Source organism: Mesoplodon bidens (genome assembly GCF_964165515.1).
Source record: "Mesoplodon bidens genome assembly, chromosome: 19".
NCBI classification, from domain to species: domain Eukaryota; kingdom Metazoa; phylum Chordata; class Mammalia; order Artiodactyla; family Ziphiidae; genus Mesoplodon; species Mesoplodon bidens.
Genome location: NC_138179.1, coordinates 2201501 through 2224341, shown reverse-complemented (window position 1 = coordinate 2224341; position 22841 = coordinate 2201501). Strand labels below are relative to the sequence as shown.

The 22841-nt window shown below is 34.7% G+C and overlaps 1 protein-coding gene across 3 annotated transcripts in view; it reads right to left on the bottom strand.

The window, feature by feature from the left end:
* The window catches only part of STXBP4 (syntaxin binding protein 4), a 171649-nt gene that overhangs the window by 89672 nt on the left and 59136 nt on the right, over window positions 1-22841 (bottom strand). For 2 of the 3 annotated variants that reach the window (XM_081220206.1, XM_081220207.1), the window contains 2 exons: window positions 17532-17621; window positions 14176-14241 (listed from right to left, as the gene is read on the bottom strand). In XM_081220206.1, the coding sequence (XP_081076332.1) occupies window positions 14176-14241; window positions 17532-17621 (156 nt within the window). Of the gene's footprint in view, window positions 1-8739; window positions 8973-14175; window positions 14242-17531; window positions 17622-22841 lie in introns of those variants that run through there. The other variant, XM_081220208.1, reaches the window with a different exon arrangement.

Sequence of the window (22841 nt, the reverse complement as noted above, 5' to 3'; positions counted from 1 at the left end):
CCTTGGTTGAAAAAAATACAAATGTACCTGATCCTTCTAGTGGAAAAGGATCCCTTCACAGCTTGTTCTTTCATTCTTTTAATTTCTTTCTTCCCTTGCTCTCCCTTCCTTTTCCCCATTCTTCCTGTCTCCCTCTCTTTAGTTTTTCATTGCTTTCTTTTTGGGTCATTACACTAAATAAAGGTAAATTAATTTCCATAATTTAAAATAGCTATTGTACCTTCAAAAGGGGAGATTATTCTGCTTTTAGGATTAAGTCTCACAATAATTAAATTAAAAGTTTTAAATGAACAAAGGATATCAAATTGTGCTCTCTTCTCCTTTGTAAGCAACTGGAAACAGCACTGTAAAATAAATTGAAAGTCAATCTAATGGTGTTTTAATAATTAGGTTACTTATGTATTTAAAGGATTTATATGGCATAATTATTAGTACTGTACTGATTTCATATCAAGATCTTCAAAAGGATACTAAAAAGGGGGAAAGATATTTTGCCAAATTTCATATGACTCAAGTTACTGGTTTTTAAAAGTTTTTAAGAGAAGAGTTAATCACAATTACTTTGTAAATTTTATTTTTTTTTACATCTTTATTGGAGTATAATGGCTTTACAACGTTATGTTAGTTTCTTCTGTACAACAAAGTGAATCAGCTATATGTATACATATATCCCCATATCCCCTCCCTCTTGAGCCTCCCTCCTACCCTCCCTATCCCACCTCTCTAGGTCGTCACAAAGCATCGAGCTGATCTCCCTGTGCTATGCAGCAGCTTCCTACTAGCCATACATTTTACATTTGGTAGTGTATATATGTCAATGCTACTCTCTCACTTCGTCCCAGCTTCCCCCCTACCCCCGTGTCCTCAAGTCTGTTCTCTACATCTGTGTCTTTATTCCTGCCACTAGGTTCACCAGTACCGTTTTTTTTTTAGATTCCATATATATGCGCTAGGGTACGGCATTTGTTTTTCTCTTTCTGGCTTCACTCTGTATGACAGACTCTAGGTCCATCCACCTCATTACATGTATTTATAATTTTTAAAGACTTGCTAATTATGAAAAAAGAAATTAATCCTTGGAAAAATGGAGAAGTAGTATTTTCACTAAAGCATAGAAACTCTTTCATTAACAATAAGTCTGAAATCCCCTTAAACCGAACAATAACATTCTACATGAATAAGAGAAGATGAATTGTATGCAAGGTCAATATACTAAAAAAAACGGACAGTTTTGGGTTGATTTTGGATGGTATATTTTTATTGCAAGTGTGTGTTTCTGAAATGAGTAGTTGTGCCAGTATGTATGCACGTGTTTGTACACACACATATATATTTTAAAAATTATTTTTTGCTAAAACTGGAAAATATGCATTAATCTATAGTATGAATTAAAACGTCTTTACTCTCAATCTCACTTCTCTTGCTTTGTTAATTGCATTATTATAGACTCTCAATCACCAAATTACAAAGCCTCGACCGCTTTCTCTGATTATTACTGAACATGCTATATCTGTTAAGTCTGGTTGACTTTACCCTCATGGTATCTTTCACACTGACGGCCCTGGTATACTTGGTATAATTCCATTGCCACTACCCAGTTAAATCCTCCATTGCCTGTTATCTGGACTTCTCAAATTTTAAGGTGCATTCATGTCACCCAAGGACTTGTTAAATGCAGATTCTATTTCAGTAGGTCTTGGGGTAAGACCTGAGACCCTGCATTTCTAAGTTCCAGGTGTTGCTGACACTGTTGGTACTCAACTGCTCTTTGAGTAGCAAGGATGCAGAGTTCTAGACCTGCCCTGTCTAACACAGTAGCCACTAGCTACATGTGACTATTGAGCACTTGAGATATAGCTAAGTAGGCTGAAGAACTGAACTTTTAATTTAATTTTCTTCAGTTTGCATTTAAATTTAAAAACTTAATAAGCATAAAATATTTTTCCATTACACAAAAGTATTTTGTTTTGGTAGAATTGTATTTCACTTTTATCACTGCATCATTTAAGATATTAGTGTTGAACTGTAGTGTTTGTGTCAGGCATGTGAGTCATTTGAGTTGTATACATAAACACATAACTGATCTGGTCACTGTTAATGAATGAATTAATTTCAAAAACTTTTTACACAACAGTGTGCTTATCTGAATATTTTATACAGACAGCATGAGTTACAGTAATACTTGTGTAAATCATGATTGGTAATTAAATTGAAATACTTATTTTTATTAGAATATAGTTAAATTATTTTTTGTATTTAAAAAAGTAGGTATGGGGCCTCCCTGGTGGCGCAGTGGTTGAGAGTCCGCCTGCCGATGCAGGGGATACGGGTTCGTGCCCCGGTCTGGGAGGATCCCATATGCCGCGGAGCGGCTGGGCCCGTGAGCCATGGCCGCTGGGCCTGCGCGTCCGGAGCCTGTGCTCCGCAACGGGAGAGGCCACAACAGTGAGAGGCCCGCATACCGCAAAAAGAAAAAAAAAAAAAAAAAAAAAAAAAAAGTAGGTATGGAGAAGGTTTTTAATTTAAAATGAAGACATATTATTATTTTTTTTTTTTTCTTTTTGCGGTATGCGGGCCTCTCACTGCTGTGGCCTCTCCCGTTGCGGAGCACAGGCTCCGGACGCGCAGGCCCAGCGGCCATGGCTCACGGGCCCAGCCGCTCCGCGGCATATGGGATCCTCCCAGACCGGGGCACGAACCCGTATCCCCTGCATCGGCAGGCGGACTCTCAACCACTGCGCCACCAGGGAGGCCCGAAGACATATTATTGATGCAGAATAAAGTAAAGATGAATTAGCTAGTAATATAACCAGGATAGAAGACAGACTAGAAGAAAATCTGTTGCAAGTTTTATGATGAACGCAACTGCAATTTACAAAACTGTTTGTTGTGTAAAATTTTTTAAACATATGAAAAGTGAGAAATTGAGAGATTTTTGCAAATGTGTAATGAGTTTGTTAAGAAGTTTTCTCTCAACAGTAAAATAAGAACTAATGAAATTAGTCACTTGATATCAGAAGTAAATGTTCAACATTTGCTAACTTTGGCCTGCTATAAAATGGCTTGGATTTTTTTGTATAAAAGAGTAAACCATTTTTAGATCAATATAGTAATTTCAGTTATGATAGAAGATTAGAAGAAATATTTAATAAAAAATGAAAGAACTTCAATTAAGTCACAAAACAAATATCCATAGAATGCAAGGCATTTCTAACAATATCAATGACCAATTGATTCAAAATTTGAAAAACTACAGGTACCTTTCTTCAGCTTTCGATAAGCAATGGGATATAGGAGATACTATCAAATTCATACTTCAGGCATGTATTGTCTTAAAGGACTTCCAAATTTATGGCAAAAAGTTGTCAATCTACAGCCTAAAAAAATCAGACTTATGTTGTAGATATTTAAACTTTTACATGGGTCAAACAAGCGTTTCAGCTGGATAATGAAGAAAAGTTGTTTTTTTTTTTTAATCATAATAGGTGCTCCAGCTATGTTGGATCAAAAATTCTGATTTGCTGACATTTTCAAACAAGAGACTGTTTTCTTTATTGTTTCATGCCATTGTAGGATATATTTTGAAAATTTCTGTGCTCAGTTTCCTGAAGCTGACTGTAGGAAAAACATCATGGATACAGTTGTTAACCTTGTTTAATATATATGTGCAAATTCTATGAATCTTCACTAGTTAAGAAGACAATGAATTTAAATATCCTGTGTTCTTTGCCAGGGCTCCTTGGCTGAGCTGTGGAAGAGCTTAATAAAGATTTACTGTATTTTTAATTCCAGATTAAGATTTTCTTAAAACAACAGGAATGGTTGCCTAATAGTCAATAATCAAAGACAAAAAATGGCAGTGTGATTTACATTTTATTATCAATATCACACTGTACACGAATGAGCTAAATTTGAAGCTCTAAGGAAAGAGAAAGCTTACTTGTGAAGCTAGACAAGTATAAGAATTTATACTGATATTGAAAATTTTCATAATATAAATCAATAATGATTTACATATTTTCTACCATAAATCAATATGTAGATTTTAATTATTGATGTTATGTAAATTAGCTCAAAAAACCTTAAAAATTTTGAAGTATGCTTAGTTGATATTGATACATTTACAGTTGCTTTCAATATATGCAGTGCTCCTTTGAATTTATGATATACTTAACTTGAAAAGATGTGGCTTTGAAATGATGTGGCTTTAAAGACTAAGTCTTCTAAAAACATGAAAAAGTTTTGCCAATATGGACATAAATATTAAAAGAAAAATCTTTTTGATATTCATTTTAGTTTCTGGGAAGGTTTTAACTTTATTTGGAACATTTGGGTATATGAATGTAAAACTATAAATCTTGTTAAATCTAATCACAGCAGTGTTTCCAATGAAAATTTAGTGTACAAATTAAGATATGCTGTAAGTGTAAAATACCACTGGACTTCAAAAATACGGTATGAAAAAATAATGTAAGAATATCTCATTAGGGCTTCCCTGGTGGTGCAGTGGTTGAGAGTCTGCCTGCCGATGCAGGGGACATGGGTTCGTGCCCCGGTCCGGGAAGATCCCACATGCCGCGGAGCGGGTGGGCCCGTGAGCCGTGGCCGCTGAGCCTGCGCGTCTGTGCTCCGCGGCGGGGGAGGCCACAGCAGTGAGAGGCCCGCGTACAGCCAAAAAAAAAAAAAAAAAAAAAAAAAGAATATCTCATTAATGCATATTATTTCATGTTAAAATGATCATATTTCAGATATATTAGACTAAAAATATATATTTAAAAGAATTTTACCTGTTTCTTTTTACTCTTTTCAAAATGTGGCTACTAGAAAACCAACAAGGCATAGTTGGCTTCCAATATATTTCTATTGGACAGTGCAGGTCTAGACTATTATAAAAGCCTCTTAGCTGATATTCAGTTACTTCCAAACCTGCTGCTAGGTTAACTTTCTTAAAGTCTAGATAGTCTTCATTCATCCCTTCATCTATTCGCCAAATATTTATTGAGTACCTAATCTATGTCAGTGATTGTTCTAAGATAAGTCAGAGAACAAATGAAAGATAGCTGCCCTCCTCATGAAGCTTACCCTCTAGTTGGTGGATATAGATGAAGGACAAAAACATAACAAGTATAAAATATATAAGAAAGCAATCAGGAATACCAAAAAACTTATCCACAGACAGTGAGAGCTGGAGCATAAGGGGGGTGATAGTGCAGGGACGTCAGAGGGGCTGGAGAACTAGTAGTGGAGTGGGGGGAAGAGTGGTAAGAAATGAGGTCATTGAGGTTAGAGGGGCGTAGGGATGGGGGATAGGACTGGCTTTTATTCTGAGTGAGATGGAAAGTTCTGGAGAGTTCTAACACGTTTTAAAAGGCTATTTCTGCCTGCTGTGTTCAGATCAGACTGTATGGGGGTGGGGCAAGGGTAAAAGCTGGGTGACCTGGTAGGAAGCTATAATTACAACACAGGCAGAAGATGATGATGGCTTAGACCAGTGATGGAGGTGATAAAAAGTGGCAGAATTCTCCAAGTTTTAAAAAGTAGGGCCAACAAGTTAGATGTAGAGTGTGAAGGAAAGACAGGGGTCAGATTATAGGTGGAACAAGTTGATCTTTCTTCTCCTCTTGTCAAGTATCTTCACTGGCAATCCACTGTCTCAAAGCTTAGATTGGTATTCAGGTGCCTATATGCTTTGGCCCCAACACAACACCTCCTCACAGTCCCCAAATGTTATTTCCTAATGCTTTCATCTGTCCATGTTTCCCTTATGTTCCTAGGCTTTTAATAATGACAAGATAAAAGAATACAAATCAAAACTATTATTTTTTTAGGAACTTACTATATTACTGATAGTTTTAGGCTCTTAAACTCAAAAGAACTAGGAACAAATTATAAGACAGACATTATCATCACATTTTTAGATACAAACATATTAACAATAGTAAAATTAGCATACAAAAGAGGGCCCATTTTGACTCTCAAGTTAAGACTTTCCCTTTCATACCACGATTTTCATGCTGCACCCTCTGCCTGGAATGCTATCCCCTTTCCATGTCTCGTCCACCTTCTCTTTAATAAAAGTCTCCTTATTCCATCAGCCAGAATTAGGTTTTCTTCCTCTAAATCAAATCGTTGAAACAAATCATTTCCACCTCTTTCTCCACACCTAATATTCCTTCTTCTATTATTAATAATAATGACCATAATAGTTAACGTTTGTTGAGTGCTTACTTCGTGCTATATACATTTATACTATCATATTACCTTACTTTACTAAGTGTGCTCGATATTCTAAAGCTTTTAAGTTCCAAGCATTTAGGAGAAAAGAAAATTTTAAGTAAATGTAGAAAAAACCCTACCCCTTAATTTATTCTACATGTAAAAATTAACAAAGAAGATTTGTAAATGTCCACTTTGAGCATTCAAAGAAACACTAAAGTGTAAATCGGCCTGGCCATATAAACTGATGCAAGTATTGAAGATACAGAACTAAAAAGGCATATCAATCAAAGTACAAAAAAACTTAATAAAATGGGGGTCTAAAAACTGGACAAAAAATAGAGGACTTTTAAACACTTTTAATTTGGAAAAAATTTCAAATTTACATAAGGGATACAAGAATAGGAATAGTACAAAGAATATCTTTATATCCTTGGCCCAAATTTACCTAACTCACAGATTCACCCTTTTGCCAACATGTCCATGAGTGAGAAATAAAGTATTCTTGGAAACACTAATATTTCAAGGTTGTTGTTACCGAGATTTTGCATGTTCTCAATCTCTCACTTATATACATATGTACACACATATGTATACATATACATATTTATATACACATATGTATATAAATATATATACACATATACACACACAATTTTTTCTAACCATCTGAGGGTGAGTTACATTACACTCATCATGGTTCTTTACCCCTACAAATGTCAGTATTTCCTAAGTATAAGGCTATCTCTTATACAACCATAGTACAGCTATCAAATTTAAGGAATTTAACATTGAACCAATACTTTTATCTAATCTACCATCTGTATTCCAATTTTGTTAATTGACCCAATAATATCCTTTATAGCATTTTCCCCATTCCAGTGCAGGATCCAGGTAGGATTAGCTTTTTATTTAGTTTTCATGTCTCTTTACCCTCTTTTAATCTGGGACCTTCCCTCCCTCTCTCCTTCCTGCCTCCCTCATCCTTTCTCTCTTTCTTTCTTCCTGTCTGTCTCTCTTTCTCCCCCGTCCCTCTCTTTCTTTTGTCCCTCCCCTCTCCCGTCCTCCCTCCCTTCCTTCCTCCCTTCCTCCCTCCTTCCCTTCCTTTTCATTCTTTTGTTTCTTTATGTCATTGACAGCTCTGAAGAATATAACCCACACCCACACCCCCAACACACACACACCTTTAAAAAAAATAAAGCTGTCCCTCATTTGGGGTTTGTCTGATGCTTCCTCATGGCCAGATTCAGGTTTATACATTCTTAGCCATAATGCTACATAACTGATGTTGTGTCCTTTTCAAGGTATCACATTTGAAGTCACACATGCCCACCTGTTCTTCACTGGTGATATCCAGTTTTAGCACCAGTCTAGGAGTTGTCTGATTTCACTACTGTATAATTACTATTTTCCCCTTGCAATTAATAAGCAGTTTATAAAAAGCCACTTTAAAACCATGTAAATATGTAAATGTTTTGCTCTTCATTAAAAAAATGCCCCCCTAGATTTAGCATTTTATGATTTGAGTCTGATCCAGCCATTACTGAAACAGATGCAAAATGCTGACTTCCCAAATCTGGCAGCTTCTCTGATAACTGTAGTTATCAGTCAGCACTCAACAGTCTATAATGAGCAAGAGCCCTCAGTTCTCCCCATTAATTAATTCATCTCTTTACTATGGCATAGACTCATGAATCACAATTTTTTCAGTGGTTCATTACTGTATTTAATTATTTTGGTGCTCAAGTACTTCCAGATTGGCCAGTGGAAGGCCCTTCAAGCTGGTTCCTTGTGATATGATCCCATTATTTTGGGCATTTCCTTATTTTCTAGCATAAGATGTTTCAGGCTCATTTTGTACTTACCCACCCCCGGCCCTGAAATCAGTCATTTCTCCCAGAAGCCTGGATTCCTATTAGTGGGAAATGGGCACTTAGATATGCTATATGCTCACTGCTATTGGGGTGTCTGTTTCTTGGCTGTTTCAGCTCTCAGAGCTAGGATTTTATATATATATATATATATATATATATATATATATATATATATATATATATATATATATATCACACACACGTGAGTGTATACATACATATATATATGGGCACATATTATTCATATTCACATACATACATACATATATATTTTAGAAATGATGCATTCACAATGATACCTCCAATTCTAGTACACCCACAGGATTCTTTCTTGACTTCCTTCATTCTGCTTTGAATGTCTTTGCTTTTTCATTGAGATTCTGGCTCTCAACAACAATCAACACATTTGCTGAGACCTATATTACATCTTAAAATTGTTTCAGAATGGCTTTGGCCACACCTCTAAAATAACAAGACAACAAAACATACTATAAAAGTTTTGGGATTTGTTTGCAATTCTTTTCTAATTCAACCCAACCTGTCAAACACTGAACATAAATACTGTGTTCATAAGTTACTGAAATTGATTCTTTCTTTTGTTTTCCTTTGGTATATTTATGGTATTCATTTGACATGCAAATGAATTAATTTATTTCACTTTGCTTGTAGTTTTAAGCTTATTTTCCCTTTCCTATCTTTTCTGATTTCTTTATATATTTTTAAAAGGTGTAGAATATTAACATGTCCCCCAAAGTAAAAATTACATAAAAAGGTATTCTCAGAGAGGTGTCACTCCCTCCTGCATCTTGTCCACTCTGTGCCCACCCGTGTTGTAGATAACCAATTTCATTGCTGCATAGTTTATCCTTCCTTTGGTTTCTTCTGTAAAGATAAATAGATACACATGATAATTTCTCTTGTTTATAAATGATAATGCTATATACACTCTTTCATCCTTTGCTCTTTTTTATTTGAAAGTATCTCTTGGAAATCACTTTGTACTGCTGAGGAGAGATCTTCCTTCTCTCTCCTGCAGGGGCATAGAGCTCCATTGCACGTATGGACCATAGTCCATTCAATCACCTATGCTTAGAGATTAAGGTAGTTTACAATATTTCCTAATTACAAATAATATCACAAAAAATACTGTGCACATGTATTTTAATATTATTAAAGGTATATCTTCAGGGCAAATTCCTAGAAGTGAGGTTGCCAGGTTGAAGGGTAAATGCATAAATAGACTTGTTAGAAATGCCAAATTCTCCTTCATAGCTGCACGCCATTTTGCATTACCACCAGCAATGTATGAGGATGCCTGTTTTGAAACAGCCTCACCAACAGCGCACTGTCAGGCTTCTGAATTTTTGCTAATCTGATGGATGAAAAGTTGTACTGGCATATCTAAAAAAAAATAGCTTTGCTGAGGTAGAATTTATATATACAATAGTAAAATTTACTAATTTTAGGTATGTGGTTTGATAACTTTGCTTAACCCAATGTCACAAAAGTTTCTTCTGGAATTTAAGTTTTAGTTCTTACGTTTAGATCTGTAATCCATTCAGAGTTAGTTTTTGAATATGAAATGAGGTAGTGGCTGAGATTCAATTGTTCTCACACTAATATTCCCTTGTTCTAGCACCATGTATTGTAATGAGCAGCTTTTCCTCATTGAATTGTCTGTGAATGTTTTCAAATACCAAGTGACCCCAAGTGAGGGTCAACTTCCACTGGTATCAGATTGCTGTTAGCTCCAGGCTTAAAACACTCGGAACAAGAAATTTAGTTCACACAGTTCCCCTCTTCCCAGAGGAGCAGCTTCTCTGTGTTCACGTTCCAGTTCCTTTGGTTGTTCCTTAGTGTGTAATGTCCAGGTTTTAGAGTTGTTTTCTCTTGCAAAATGTCCTCTGCAAGTTTCTTGCTCAGTAATAGAAGCTGGAAGTCCTGTCTCAATGCAGATTTAATTGGTATTTCTCTTATTATGAGAAAGACTGAATATCTTTTCATGTTTCATGCGACCTTTTTATAACTTTTTTGGTGAGTGGTCTGTTCATGTCTTTTACCCATTTTTCTATATAATTTTTGGTTTCATCTAAACTGTTAAAACTTCTGCTTATAATTTGTGTATATGGATGCAATTGCATTTTGCATATTAATTTTAATTTTTAAAATATTTATTTATTTATTTATTTGGCTGCATTGGGTCTTCGTGGCTGCGTGCGGGCTTTCTCTAGTTGCGGCGAGCGGGTGCTACTCTTCATTGTGGCGCGTGGGTGTCTCATTTCAGAGGCTTCTCTTTTTGCGGAGCATGGGCTCTAGGCGCAGGCTTCAGTAGTTGTGGCACACGGGCTCAGTAGTTGTGGCTCGTGGGCTCTAGAGCACAGGCTCAGTAGTTGCTGCACATGGTCTTAGTTGCTCTGCAACATGTGGGATCTTCCCGGACCAGGGCTCGAACCCGTGTCCCCTGCATTGGCGGGCAGATTCTTAACCACTGCCCACCAGGGAAGTCCCTTGCATATTAATTTTATATCTTGCTGGCTTGTGGATTTTTCCAATGAGTTAGTTTTATCATTGATTCTCTAGAGTTTTCTGGATTACTATTATGTTATCTGCAAACAGAGATAGCTTTATTTTTTCTTTTCCAATTCGTATGTCCCTAGTTGTCTTTCTAGTCTAACTGCATTTTCTTTTTTTGTGCTACTTTTATCAGGTTTAGGCATCAAAGGTTACACTTGCTCCCAGAAAAGAATTTGGAAATTTTCTTTCTTTCTTTTCTCTTTTTTTTTTAATACTCTGAAGCCATTTATGGGGGATTGATTGCCAGAGGTTTGGTTAGATTCCCCTGTGAAACTATTTGGCCTGGTCCTTTTCTATAGGGTGGCTTCCTGGTAACTTTATTTCTTCTATGGAAATTGGTATATTAAACTTTCTATCTCTATTGAGGTCAGTTTTGGTAAACGATGTTTTCCTAAAACATTTTAATAGGTGAGTTAATCCCAGTTATGTTAATTAAGATGACTATTATGTTCAGTCTCAATTTTGTCATACTGTCTTTTGTTGAAATTATTGTGTATATTTACTGCATTTCTTCATTCATGTGTCCCTTTTACTTTTTAAAAAAGATTCCTTTTGGTAATTAGGAAGATGTGTGTTTTCATTCTACAGGTTGCATCTGTATTATTGCTTTTTATAGTGCCTGAGATTCCCTCAATCTTTACCTCATCTTTTTAATATTTGGTGTCAGTTTTAAATAATATTCAGTGACTATTATACTTTACTCATACAACAGAATGATCTTATGCTATTTTCCCTTCTCCTCTCATTAAAAATAAAATTGCATCTTTGATTTTTGTCAGACATGTAATGTTTACACATTATTCTTTTACCCGTGAACTCACCCTCATTTTAGTCTCAGCTATACAATAACAGCTAGGAAATGCTCACTGTTTGGAAATTCTTGTCAAAGTTATCCCAGGCATTTTTTGGCTGGGTGAAACTCACCTCTCCCATATTCCTCAGGAATACTACATGTGTACATTATGCTCTGAATACTGGCACATTTTAAACTGTTTTTCTATGGCCTTGATATCTGGGAGTCAACTTGGTGGTATACAATATTCTTGGTTTACACATTCTTTCCTTTAGTTTCATGAAAATATTGCTCCACTAATGCCTTACTTTGTATGTTGTGTCAAGAAGGCTGATGCTGGTCTAATTCTATTGCCTTTGTAAGTTATTTGACCTTTTCATTTGAAGGCACTTTGCATATTTTTCTCTATCTTTAAAGTCTACTAGTTTTACTAGGATATGTCCTACAATTGACCTTTCCAGGCCAAATTTCCCCACTACCCATTAACAGTGTCAGGTCATCTTTTATTTCTGAAAAGTTTTCTTGGATTACGGTTCTAAATATTAGTGCTGTTCAGGTGTTTTGATTTACTTCTTTAAGAAAACCTTTTACTTCTTTATTTCATTCTTATTTTTCTGGTTTTCTTCAATGCCTTTTCATTTGATTATATTCTTCCTTGGGAAACCTGTAATTTAGTTTCCATTTCTGGTATCATTTTGTCTTTTTCTTCTCTTTCTTTTCTAAGTTTTATCAAGTCTCATTTCATTTATTCCTGTTTTTTGTCATTTTCTAAGTCAGTTTTAAATTTCTGATTTGAGGTTTTTTTTTTTTCTTAATGCCAAATGCTTGTTTGAGGATATTAAATTGAGTTTGCAGTGATGTGTTACAGTTTTTGTCAGCTTTGTGGTTGAATTGTTTTGGAGTTTTCATTAGGAGGAAAGCTTTAATTCATATTGCCTGATTTTTACAGTTGTCTTGTAATCACAGGGACAGTTTTTTTTTTTTTTTTCCAATTCCTTTTTCTTTCATAGAAAGAGTTCTTAGTTCAACAGCACCCTCTTCTGTGCAATTTCTTTTATGGATCATGTTGTTGACGGTCATAGTGGAGGGTAGATAGAGGAGGTTTGGTATGTCTTGTTTCTCTTTCATTTCTGCAAGATCCTTAATTTTCCCCTCTTATTTCCTTGTTTCTCTTTATTTCCTAATCTCCAAGGGATACCACCCCTTCTCTATTTGATTCTTCCCCAGAAGCAATGATTCTCGAAGGCTGCCACTTCTGGTTGCACACACGTTCTCAAGTCCTGAGAACCACAAAAACCTGGCCTCTGTTCAGTATTTTGGCATTAATAGTTGCATTTTTCTCTTTCTGGGGGTGATTTTATTTGTAGTATTTCATCTAATTGCTCTGTTTCTCCTTATTCTTTTTCAGAGTTTTTAAGCCTTATCTCCTCTGCTCTTTGTACCCCAGGTTTCAGTGGCAGGCAAGCTGCAAGAATTTGTTGGAATTTTTAAACTCTATTTGTATGTAGTTTGAAGGTTCTGGTGTTCCCTGTCCAATAGCCATATTTAAGGTATGGGTCCTGGGAATTCCCTGGCAGTCCAGTGGTTAGGACTCGGTGCTTTCACTACCATGGGCCTGGGTTCAATCCCTGGTTGGGGAACTAATATCCTGGAAGCCAAGTGGTGGAGCCAAAAAAAAACCCCAAACAAACAAACAAAAGAAACTGCTATGGGTCCTGTATGGTTCTATTTTGCTCTGTAAATTTTATGTTTTCTGGGAGGATAATGTTGGGGAGATTCAAAATCAGGTGATTGCCACTGATCTATAACAATGGTCTCTTAACTTCATACTCTTCTTAATATTTTATTTGTTTGTTACTTGTATCTCTATTTCATGATGTTCTTGTATTTTTTTGCTGTAAGTTACTTAAAATTCTCTGAAGAATGATGCAGAGTGAAAATTAATTTTTTTAAATTAATTAATTAATTTATTTTTGGCTGCATTGGGTCTTCATTGCTGCGCGCAGGCCTTCTCTAGTTGCAGCGAGCGGGGGCTACTCCTTATTGCGGTGCATGGGCTTCTCATTGTGGTGGCTTCTCTTGTGCAGAATGGGCTCTAGGCATGCAGGTTTCAGTAGTTGTGGCACATGGGCTCAGTAGTTGTGGCTTGCAGGCTCTAGAGCGCAGGCTCAGTAGTTGTGGCGCACGGGCTTAGTTGCTCCATGGCATGTGGGATCTTCCCCGACCAGGGATCAAACCTGTGTACCCTGCATTGGCAGGCGGATTCTTAACTACTGTGCCACCAGGGAAATCCCAAATTTTTACTTTTAATTATTAAAAAATAAAATTAAAAAATGTTCTGCTTTGGAGGTTTCTGTTTTTTGCTTGCTTTGTTTTTATCTTTAATAAGATGAGTATGAGTAACAGAAGAAAAGAAAAAGGGAAAATAAAAGAGAAAGAAAAAAAGAAGAGGAAAGCAATGAGATGGGTCATCTCAGTCCATAGATATCTGGCTTTGAAAGCAATTTCCAAGAGGAGTTTTAACATTTCCTTTGGTAGCAGGAATTCAGCATGGCTACAGCCCCTGTGAGTGATTGCTTTTAAGATCTATACTATTTTATACTATACTGTTTACATCTGTAAGCTCTGGGATATTATACAGCATCAATGCTTTGTAATTATACCTCATATGTTTATGCACACATATACAAAACACATATATACAATACATACACTTACTTGTTTCACATTCTGGAGTTCTTCTGTCAATTGTTTCCTTTGCCTTTCCGATTGAAATAATTTTTCCTATATTTAAAAACCACTGAATTAATAATTGTTATGAAGCTATCAACGGGTATGATATTTAGGGCTTTGTTTCAAAGCTTATAAATTCCCCAAACATCCAATTTCTACAATTTGAAAATGCAGTTCCCAGGCATTTTTCTGGCTTTACACATACCATCTAAAAGTAATTAGTTATTTGCAGTATAATTGTGGTGATGTAAACATATTTTCTGTTACTATAATTAGTCACTTTTTTTGGAGGGGGGTCCGGCACCATGCAGCTTGCAGGATCTTAGCTCCCTGATCAGGGACTGAACCTGGGCCACAGCAGTGAAAGCCCGGAATCCTAACCACTAGCTACCAGTGGACTCCCTGTTAGCCACTTTTTAAAACCTCAAAATCCAAGGTCTAAAATAAGTCAATCAGGATCAGAATGTATAAATATTAACTAAATGTTGGGTAATAGCTATCATTGACAAAGAGCTTGCAAATTGAAGAGCATTATTATTACAACTTAGAGTGTCTCTTACTATACTAAAGAGGACTATGAAACTGGGTTAACTATTATTTCTTAATTTAGTTTATTTTTGGAAGATTATCCATAAAACTGAAGATACGACTGGTGTAACCAAAATATGAAATAATAGTTACTAAGGAAGAATAACATTAGGCATGTCAATCAAATATTAAAATCTTTGAACTTAAAATTCAGTTGAGCAAATATCCTAAAATGTTCAATTTTGTTAAGTATGTCATAAATAAATCTACATGTTTTTGATCAAATCAGAGATACTAAGAGTAATTTAAGAACCATTTTACTATGAACCCAAGCAGAGGAATCGCTGGAAGATTATATTAAGTAGTAAATATTCATGGCAGCATTGCAAGGTTTACAGGAAGCAATTCGCTTTCTGTTATACTTCAGCTCATTCTTGTCTAACAGATGAAATGAAAGTACATGACAATGAATATAATATAGAAATCTAATGAATCTGCCACAGACCAGAAGCCAAGAAACTGCTGGCTCCTGGGTTTTATGCAAGTCACCTTCACTTTTTGTGTCCTAGTTTTTTGCATCTGTAAATGGAAAATATATCTATTTTCATTCAGCTTTACAAAGCAGTAGCAATGTGAACTCTGCAGAAAGGCTTTAAGTTAAATGAGGCCCATGGCACTTTTAAAAATCATTCTTGCAAAATAAAAATTAGCCATTGGTATCAAATTTTCTTGGCTTCATTTTTCTTTGTACCTCAAATGAGACATGAAGCATAGAGATGTCACAGGATAATGGGAAGTGATGAGAGACCACCTACACACTCCATGAACTTCATTTAACAACCTCTGCTATTTGTGTGAGTGCGTGTAATATCAATACAAGCAGAAAAACTCAAAAGTGCAAACATTATCTCAAATGAAATATCTATTGCTTTGTACAATCTTTTCTATAGTTAAACAAGTGGTTCTCAGCCAAAAGATAGGTTCTCAGGTAAAGGAAATTATAAAATATAGAATATATTTTACCCGTAATTTTAGGTTTTGTCACAGTAGGATATGCTCAGTTACATCTCAAAAATTTTAAACGTGAATCCCGATTTACTGAATAGCTCTGCAGGAAAACTTTGTTTAAATGTTAAATTAAATTAAAATTCTAATAATTACTACTGATATTCCAATAAAAAACAGGAATATATCACTAAATTTAACAATGATAAACATTAGGGAAATAAAAAAGATCTGAGAGACTCAGAAAATTCTGATGAACCGTAAGATTCAACGACTTATGCAGAGTAAATTATATAAAAATGCTGTCTTACCAATGTCAACAACCCTGGAGATGTTTTCTAAGAGAATATGCGGAAACTACTGTCAGTATATTTTTAAAACTAAATTTATATTTTTCATCTTAACTCTTGTTACACAAAAAAATGTGGACAGTGGTTTCAAAGATGTAAAAAGAAATATAAAATATTCCTTTAGTAGTAAAATGCTTACATTTGGCAGTAACATGAATTGGTAATATCTTTTGAAAGGGAATTTGGCAACATGTAAAATTTTATGCATCCATATTCTTTGATAAAAGCAATTCGGCTTTCAGAATGTATTCGATTTATACTTTTACAACTGCACAACGGTCCAAAGATACATCTACAAAGCTACTTATAATGGAATTATTTTTAATAATGAAAAACTGGAAATAGCCTAAATATCCATCAATAAGGAACTGGTTAAATAACCTAGAATAGAACCTTTTGATGATAGGAGAGACATTAAAAAGGATTAGGTAGATCTGTATATGTTAACCTGAAAAGTAACCAAAGATATAATGTTAACAAAGAGAAAAAAAGAAGGCAAGTTGTAAAAAAGTGTGTAATGTATGCAATTTTGTAAAAGTTAAAAAATATATACACATGTATTTTTAAACATATGATTGGCTACATAGAGAAAGTCTCTGAAAGGATAAACAAGATATGTTAAACAATGGCTTCCTCTAGAGGTCAGAATTTAAAAACTAAGGTAGCAGGGAAATTTCTTTCTTTCTTTTTTTTTTTTGGTGTAAAGATTTTGCTTTAATAAAAATTAAACAAATAATAGAATTTCACTTATTTAAGAAAATAAAGTAATTTAAAAATATATCCCTTTGGTGAATTAATGGTAAATCAAGTAGTTATGTTGCTTTTCTTGAAGATTTGAAAAATATAATGGCTTTCTGTAAAACTTAGGATATAATGTAAATTTAATATTCTACTAAACATGAAATGAAGATATATAAAGAGAACCAAAATCTTAAAGTATATTTGGGATATACTGTGTTTTTATTTCCCTTAAATCACATTGCCTTAATTCTAAATTATGTTAGCGGAACAAGATGTCCCTGAAGCATTCCCATGAACATGGGAGAAAATGTATTTTCCAATGAACATCTGAGGATCCAAAACTGTCATGGCTTGTTTTGTGGGCTTCTCATCTAATCTTTGTTGGCTCCTTATTCTTGCCACCCGCGTAAGAAAAAAAAGGGGTGAAATGTAGCCAGATAGAAGGGATGACTAAAAACCACTGTTTACACTGAATCTTAGATGGAGACTGTGAAATATAAATAAGTGTGTGAACTAAAAAATTAATTCTCTAAAGGTCAGCTGAAGAAATAAATATCAAATTACATGGTATTAATATTCAATGCTAAGCTATTTGATATTAATATTCTTTAAAAAAAAAAAAAACTAAGCCCCTATACTCCAGAATTCAACAGAAGGTAATTTTCTTTCTTTTCATTTTTTCTAAAGAAAATATAAGGAAGCTAAATTGGAGATTACCTTAAGTGTATTCACTTCTTCCAAGGCATCATTTCTTTCATGTTTAAGCCTTTCCATTTCATCTGTTTCTAAGGAATCACAGGGAAGAAGCTGTCAACATTAAAATATAAGAGAAAAGTTATACATTAGATACTAATTATGAGAACATAAAAATCATTTTTGATGAGTCTTAGGCTTTTGCATTCCAATAACAAGATTCAGTTTCTTACGTTGGAGTCATTTCATTAGATAAAAGAGAATATTAAAATAATCTGGGGTAACAATTCATTTAAGCTTAACCTTATATTTTTGTTACTAATACAGAATTTAGATGATTATGAGATATACACACTCTGTTCTCATCTTTATTATTCTTATTTTAACAATATAATTTTTCCTTTAAGTCCAAATTTTAAGACTGTGTTTATAATGTATGTGTTTATATATATGTGTGTGTGTGTGTATACACACACAATGGAATATTACTCAGCCATAAAAATGAATGAAACAATGTCATTTGCAGCAATGTGGATGGACATAGAGAATATTATGCTTAGTGAAATAAGTCAGAAGAAAGGCAAATACTATATGATATCACTTACATGTGGAATCTAAAAAATAATACAGATGAATGTATATGTAAAACAGAAACAGACTCACAGACATAGAAAACAAACTTGTGGTTACTGAAAGGGAGAGGGAAGGGGGGAGGGACAAATTAGGGGTATTAACAGGGATTACGGATTAACAGATACAAAGTACTATATATAAAATAGATAAGCAACAAGGATATACTGTATAGCACAGGGAATTATACCGAGATTCTTGTAATAACCTATAACGGAATATAATCTGGAAAATACTGAATCACTATGTTGTATACCTGAAACTAACACAATACTGTATATCAACTATACTTCAATTAAAAAGACTTTATGAGTTATCAACATAAACTACTCCCTAAAGATGTCCACACCAAGTACATGGTATATAAGGCTAACAAAATGCTGGACATTATCAATCAAGATAGTTTACAGGAACCCAGTAAAGTACATTAATTGATTATGTCTATTATTGTTTTAACTAAACGAAATGTAACGTAACAGCCAAAGTGGCTTAAAAAGATTCCTGCACAGAAACTGTCTTGAAGATAATATTAATAATTCATGCACAGGTGAATAACAACAACAAAAAATGGCAGAAAGGACAATTTCTCTTACTTCTAGCTTGATCTCTGACAGTTAATTATAAGGTAAAAAAAAATGGCAATCTTATCAGAGATAAAAATCCAAGTCTAATTATAGCCATCTTCTATGCAGAAGTTATAAAAGAGCTAAAAATAAAGTATAGAAAATATGATTTATAGGACCGAATAGAGAAAGTGATTGCTATATAAGTATGAGCTTTAAAGCAGGGCCCTTCAGATAGGAGAGGTGAATGCAGAGTAGGAAAAGATAATACAAATAGTTAATAATATCAACCATTTATTAGGAACTTTGTGCAGATACATTGCTAAGGACTGTATATATTCAATATTAAATCCTTACTATAACTTTGTGTCTATTTTACATGAGGGAATGGGCTCAAAATGTTAGTAAAATGCCTAAGGTTTCACAGCTAGTAAGTGGCCATTCCAAGATTCCCACAGAGATCTGACATTAGTCTGTGATTTTTACTAACTGCTCAACAAAAATTCATGGTGGTATGGATATGATAAACTCAGATTTGCTTTCCAAGTCTTAGAATAACAGAAGTAGGGGTCATTCCTCAAGTTTTTGCAGAAATATTTTTCCTAAAATTATTGGTTCCTTTTGTTCTGACACATTTGCTTTTGTGTACCTATGGCCATTGTCCATAATAACATGATCTCATATTCTTCATCTGTCTCTGTCATTCTATTTCATAAGTAGTCACAGAATTCATTCTTACACTGTTTTAGATTACTGCCAAATACAATTTCAAATGTAGCAATATTTCCCAAGATGTGTTCCAAAGGATATTAATTAGATTTGTATAAAAGCATAACTGGGTGATGGTGATGGTGATAGTGGTCCTTGTAGGTCAGATAAGTTAGAGAAATGCAGGATTTAGAAAAAATTAACTTTCTTTCCTGCAGGGCTTCCAGTAGCTTTGATATGCTAATAAGCATTTTGAATATCCCAAAAGGTAACATAATGACTTGTTTTCCTCAAGTTTTCCAACCACATTACACACACACACCCTCCTTGATTTTGTAGTATCTCGTGGGACTAATGCCTACCAAGCACATTCTGGGAAACACTGCTACTATACATTCAGATGGTCTTATTCTATCTTGTTATCTTAAGAAGTAAAAATAAACAATTCAAGAGTTTAAATGAGAATCTAGATAACAGAGCTATCATAATTTACTAAGATAAATTATGGATTGGGATTTTTAGGGATGTAATCATAATTTTTTGCATTTAAAATGAAGGTAGCTCATGCATAAAAGAGTCCATGGTACCATTTTGGGAGGCAAAACACTAGGCGACAGTCACAGAACAAACCATGACTTTAAAAAAAAAAGTTTTATAACTTTATTGCTATTTTAGGGCTAAACAGAAAAAACTGGCCATTCTGGTAATATCACAAGATATTACTTGTGAATTCTTTGAAAAGCCCCTTTGTACCCAGTGACTTTCCAAATATGCTTCAACTAAGCAAGCAGCAAATGAAATAAATAAATTGTTGCTATTTAACATCAATGATTCCAGACAGATACCTATTTTCTAACATAGCTCCAGTTCTTGGACTTTATCCTCCTTTCCTTCTTACATCCCTTTCCTGCCTGGCTCCCATGATATAATTTTCGACCCTCAGGCCCCTTGACCTCTGCGATACCTGGTACATAACATTATAAATCATTTCTACTCTGCTTTCTCACGTCTCCTATGGAGATATCAAGAGATACTTCAGAAAGTCACTGCACTGTGCTGAGCAAGTCTGACCTCAACTCTCCCTTCACTGTGCTCCATCGTCAAAATTTTTAAGTTATTTGACTTGTGCCAAATATGGATAGCCACTATTGCACTGGCCACATTCCTAGCCTCAATTCATTTGAAACAGAACAAAACAACAACCTCTGTTTCAGTCTAATTTTATTGATAAACCCTTCCATTATGAACCCATCCAATTACGTCCTTTCCTTAAAATTTCTGTGTATCCCCCCTTTTCCCCTTCCATTTCCCCTGCTTACTGCTTTTACTTCTTATAATCTGGTTTACGTATCTTTCCTCCCATCCCCACATTTCAAAAATAATTACTTGTAGTGTCACCAAACAACCAGTTATTTGACAAAATAAATGCCCCTCATCTACTTTCTTAACCACTTTGCTACATATAACATTGCTCAAGCCATTTGTTCTTGAAACTTTCTCTTCCCTAGGTTTTTCATACTCCACTATCTCATCTACCCTCAGAATATTTAGGCTGTTTTGACTTAATTTCACTTCTACTCCTTACATGGGGGAAAAGGGAGGTTCCCCAAGTTTGTCCCCTTCCGCTGCCTTCTCTACAAGCTCTCCCTGAGTGATAACATTCACTGCCATGCTATCATAACTATCACCATCCAGATCATTCTCAAATCCCTCTCCTGGTGTCCAGTTCCTTATTTCCAATTGTCTTTTGGTTATTTATACCTCTCAGCATCTTGAACTTACTCTTTCCAAAACACAACCCATCATCTTCTCTACCTTTCTCTTCTTATTCCTTCTTTCCAGTAAAAGTAACAACATGTCATTAATCATCCGAATAAAAACTTCAGAGTTATCTTTAACTCATTCTCCCTTGGTTCTGACATCCAAATGCAAGCCTCATTGATGAGATACTTGTTTCAGTAAATATCTTAGATCTGTCTCACCATTCCTTTCCATTCTCATCTTCACCATAGTTTAGTTCTTTATTATTCCGTATTTGGTAGTCTAGACTACCAACCACCACGTTAATCCCTTCCAAGATAACCGACACTATTTAAGATTACTATTTCTAAAATACCACTTTTATCATGTCACTATTCTCCTTAATGGCTCCCCACTTAACACAGGTACAAATTCCTAAGTTTAATATTTACTCTTCCTTCACTGACCTGCATGTACCCAATTATCTTATTTAAAACATAGATTACTCTCTGCTTACCAACACATTATACACATTGTTTTTCATGCTAATAAAAATGCTTATCATTCTCTGTTCACCTCTTGAGCAGATAAAATCCTATTTATCATTCAAAACTCACTCAAATGCCAACTCTGTTATGAACCTTCTCTTAATGTTCTAAGCTCTGTTATTACTATGGCCTTATCACACAATGAATTTTTAAACTTTATTTGTAAATTTCTTTACATTATACTCTAAATTCCTTGAGGGGCAGGCTCCAGTTTTATTTATCTTAATAACATGTGCTGGAGCACCTAACACAATGCCACACACACTGTAGTTGTTCAATATACATTTAATGTTTTACAGATGAGTATATAGTGAAGTGGCTATAAAGTATTTACTGCTACACATAGTGAGAAATACCATTTATATCAGTGAAGTATTATCATTCTTATTATATACAGTTCACTTTGATATTTTCCATTTTATTCTATTTCATTTGTTAAAATGCAATCCACTTAATTGATTTAGCACGAACCCCAATTGTGAAAAGTCTGCATTCAGATACTTATGGTGTTCTGTGATTTTAATATAATCCATTTATGATACTTGATTAGTGTGGTAAAGCCATCACAATATCATGGACTACAGTCTGCTGTTGCTAATTTTAGAATACTGCTAAATGTAGGCTCCAACCTTGCCTTTTCTGGGTGTAATCTTGTGCTGGTCACAGGTATAGCACTGTGTGAATTTTTTAATATAGCAATGATGACTAGAATCACAGAAAGATAATTACATTTTTGCTTCTAAACGCCATATTATTCCAAAACCAAAAGTTTTTTGCCAACTGAACAAGAGTAGGACTGACTATACTGGCTCAGCAATTCTTTCTTCTTAAAAGATAGTATCTCAAGAAATCTTATGAGTCAGAATGATCAGCAAATTAAGCTAGTTACAAAAGAGTACATACTGTATGATCCTTTTTTTATTATTAATTTTAATTGGAGTATAGTTGCTTTACAAAGTCATGTTAGTTTCTGCTGTGCAGCAAAGTGAATCAGCTATGCGTATATATATATGCCCTCTTTTTTGGATTTCCTTCCCATTTAGGTCACCATAGAGCACTGAGTGGAGTTCCCTGTACTATACAGTAGGCTCTCATTAGTCATCTATTTCATACGTCGTAGTGTATATATGTCAATCCCAATCTCC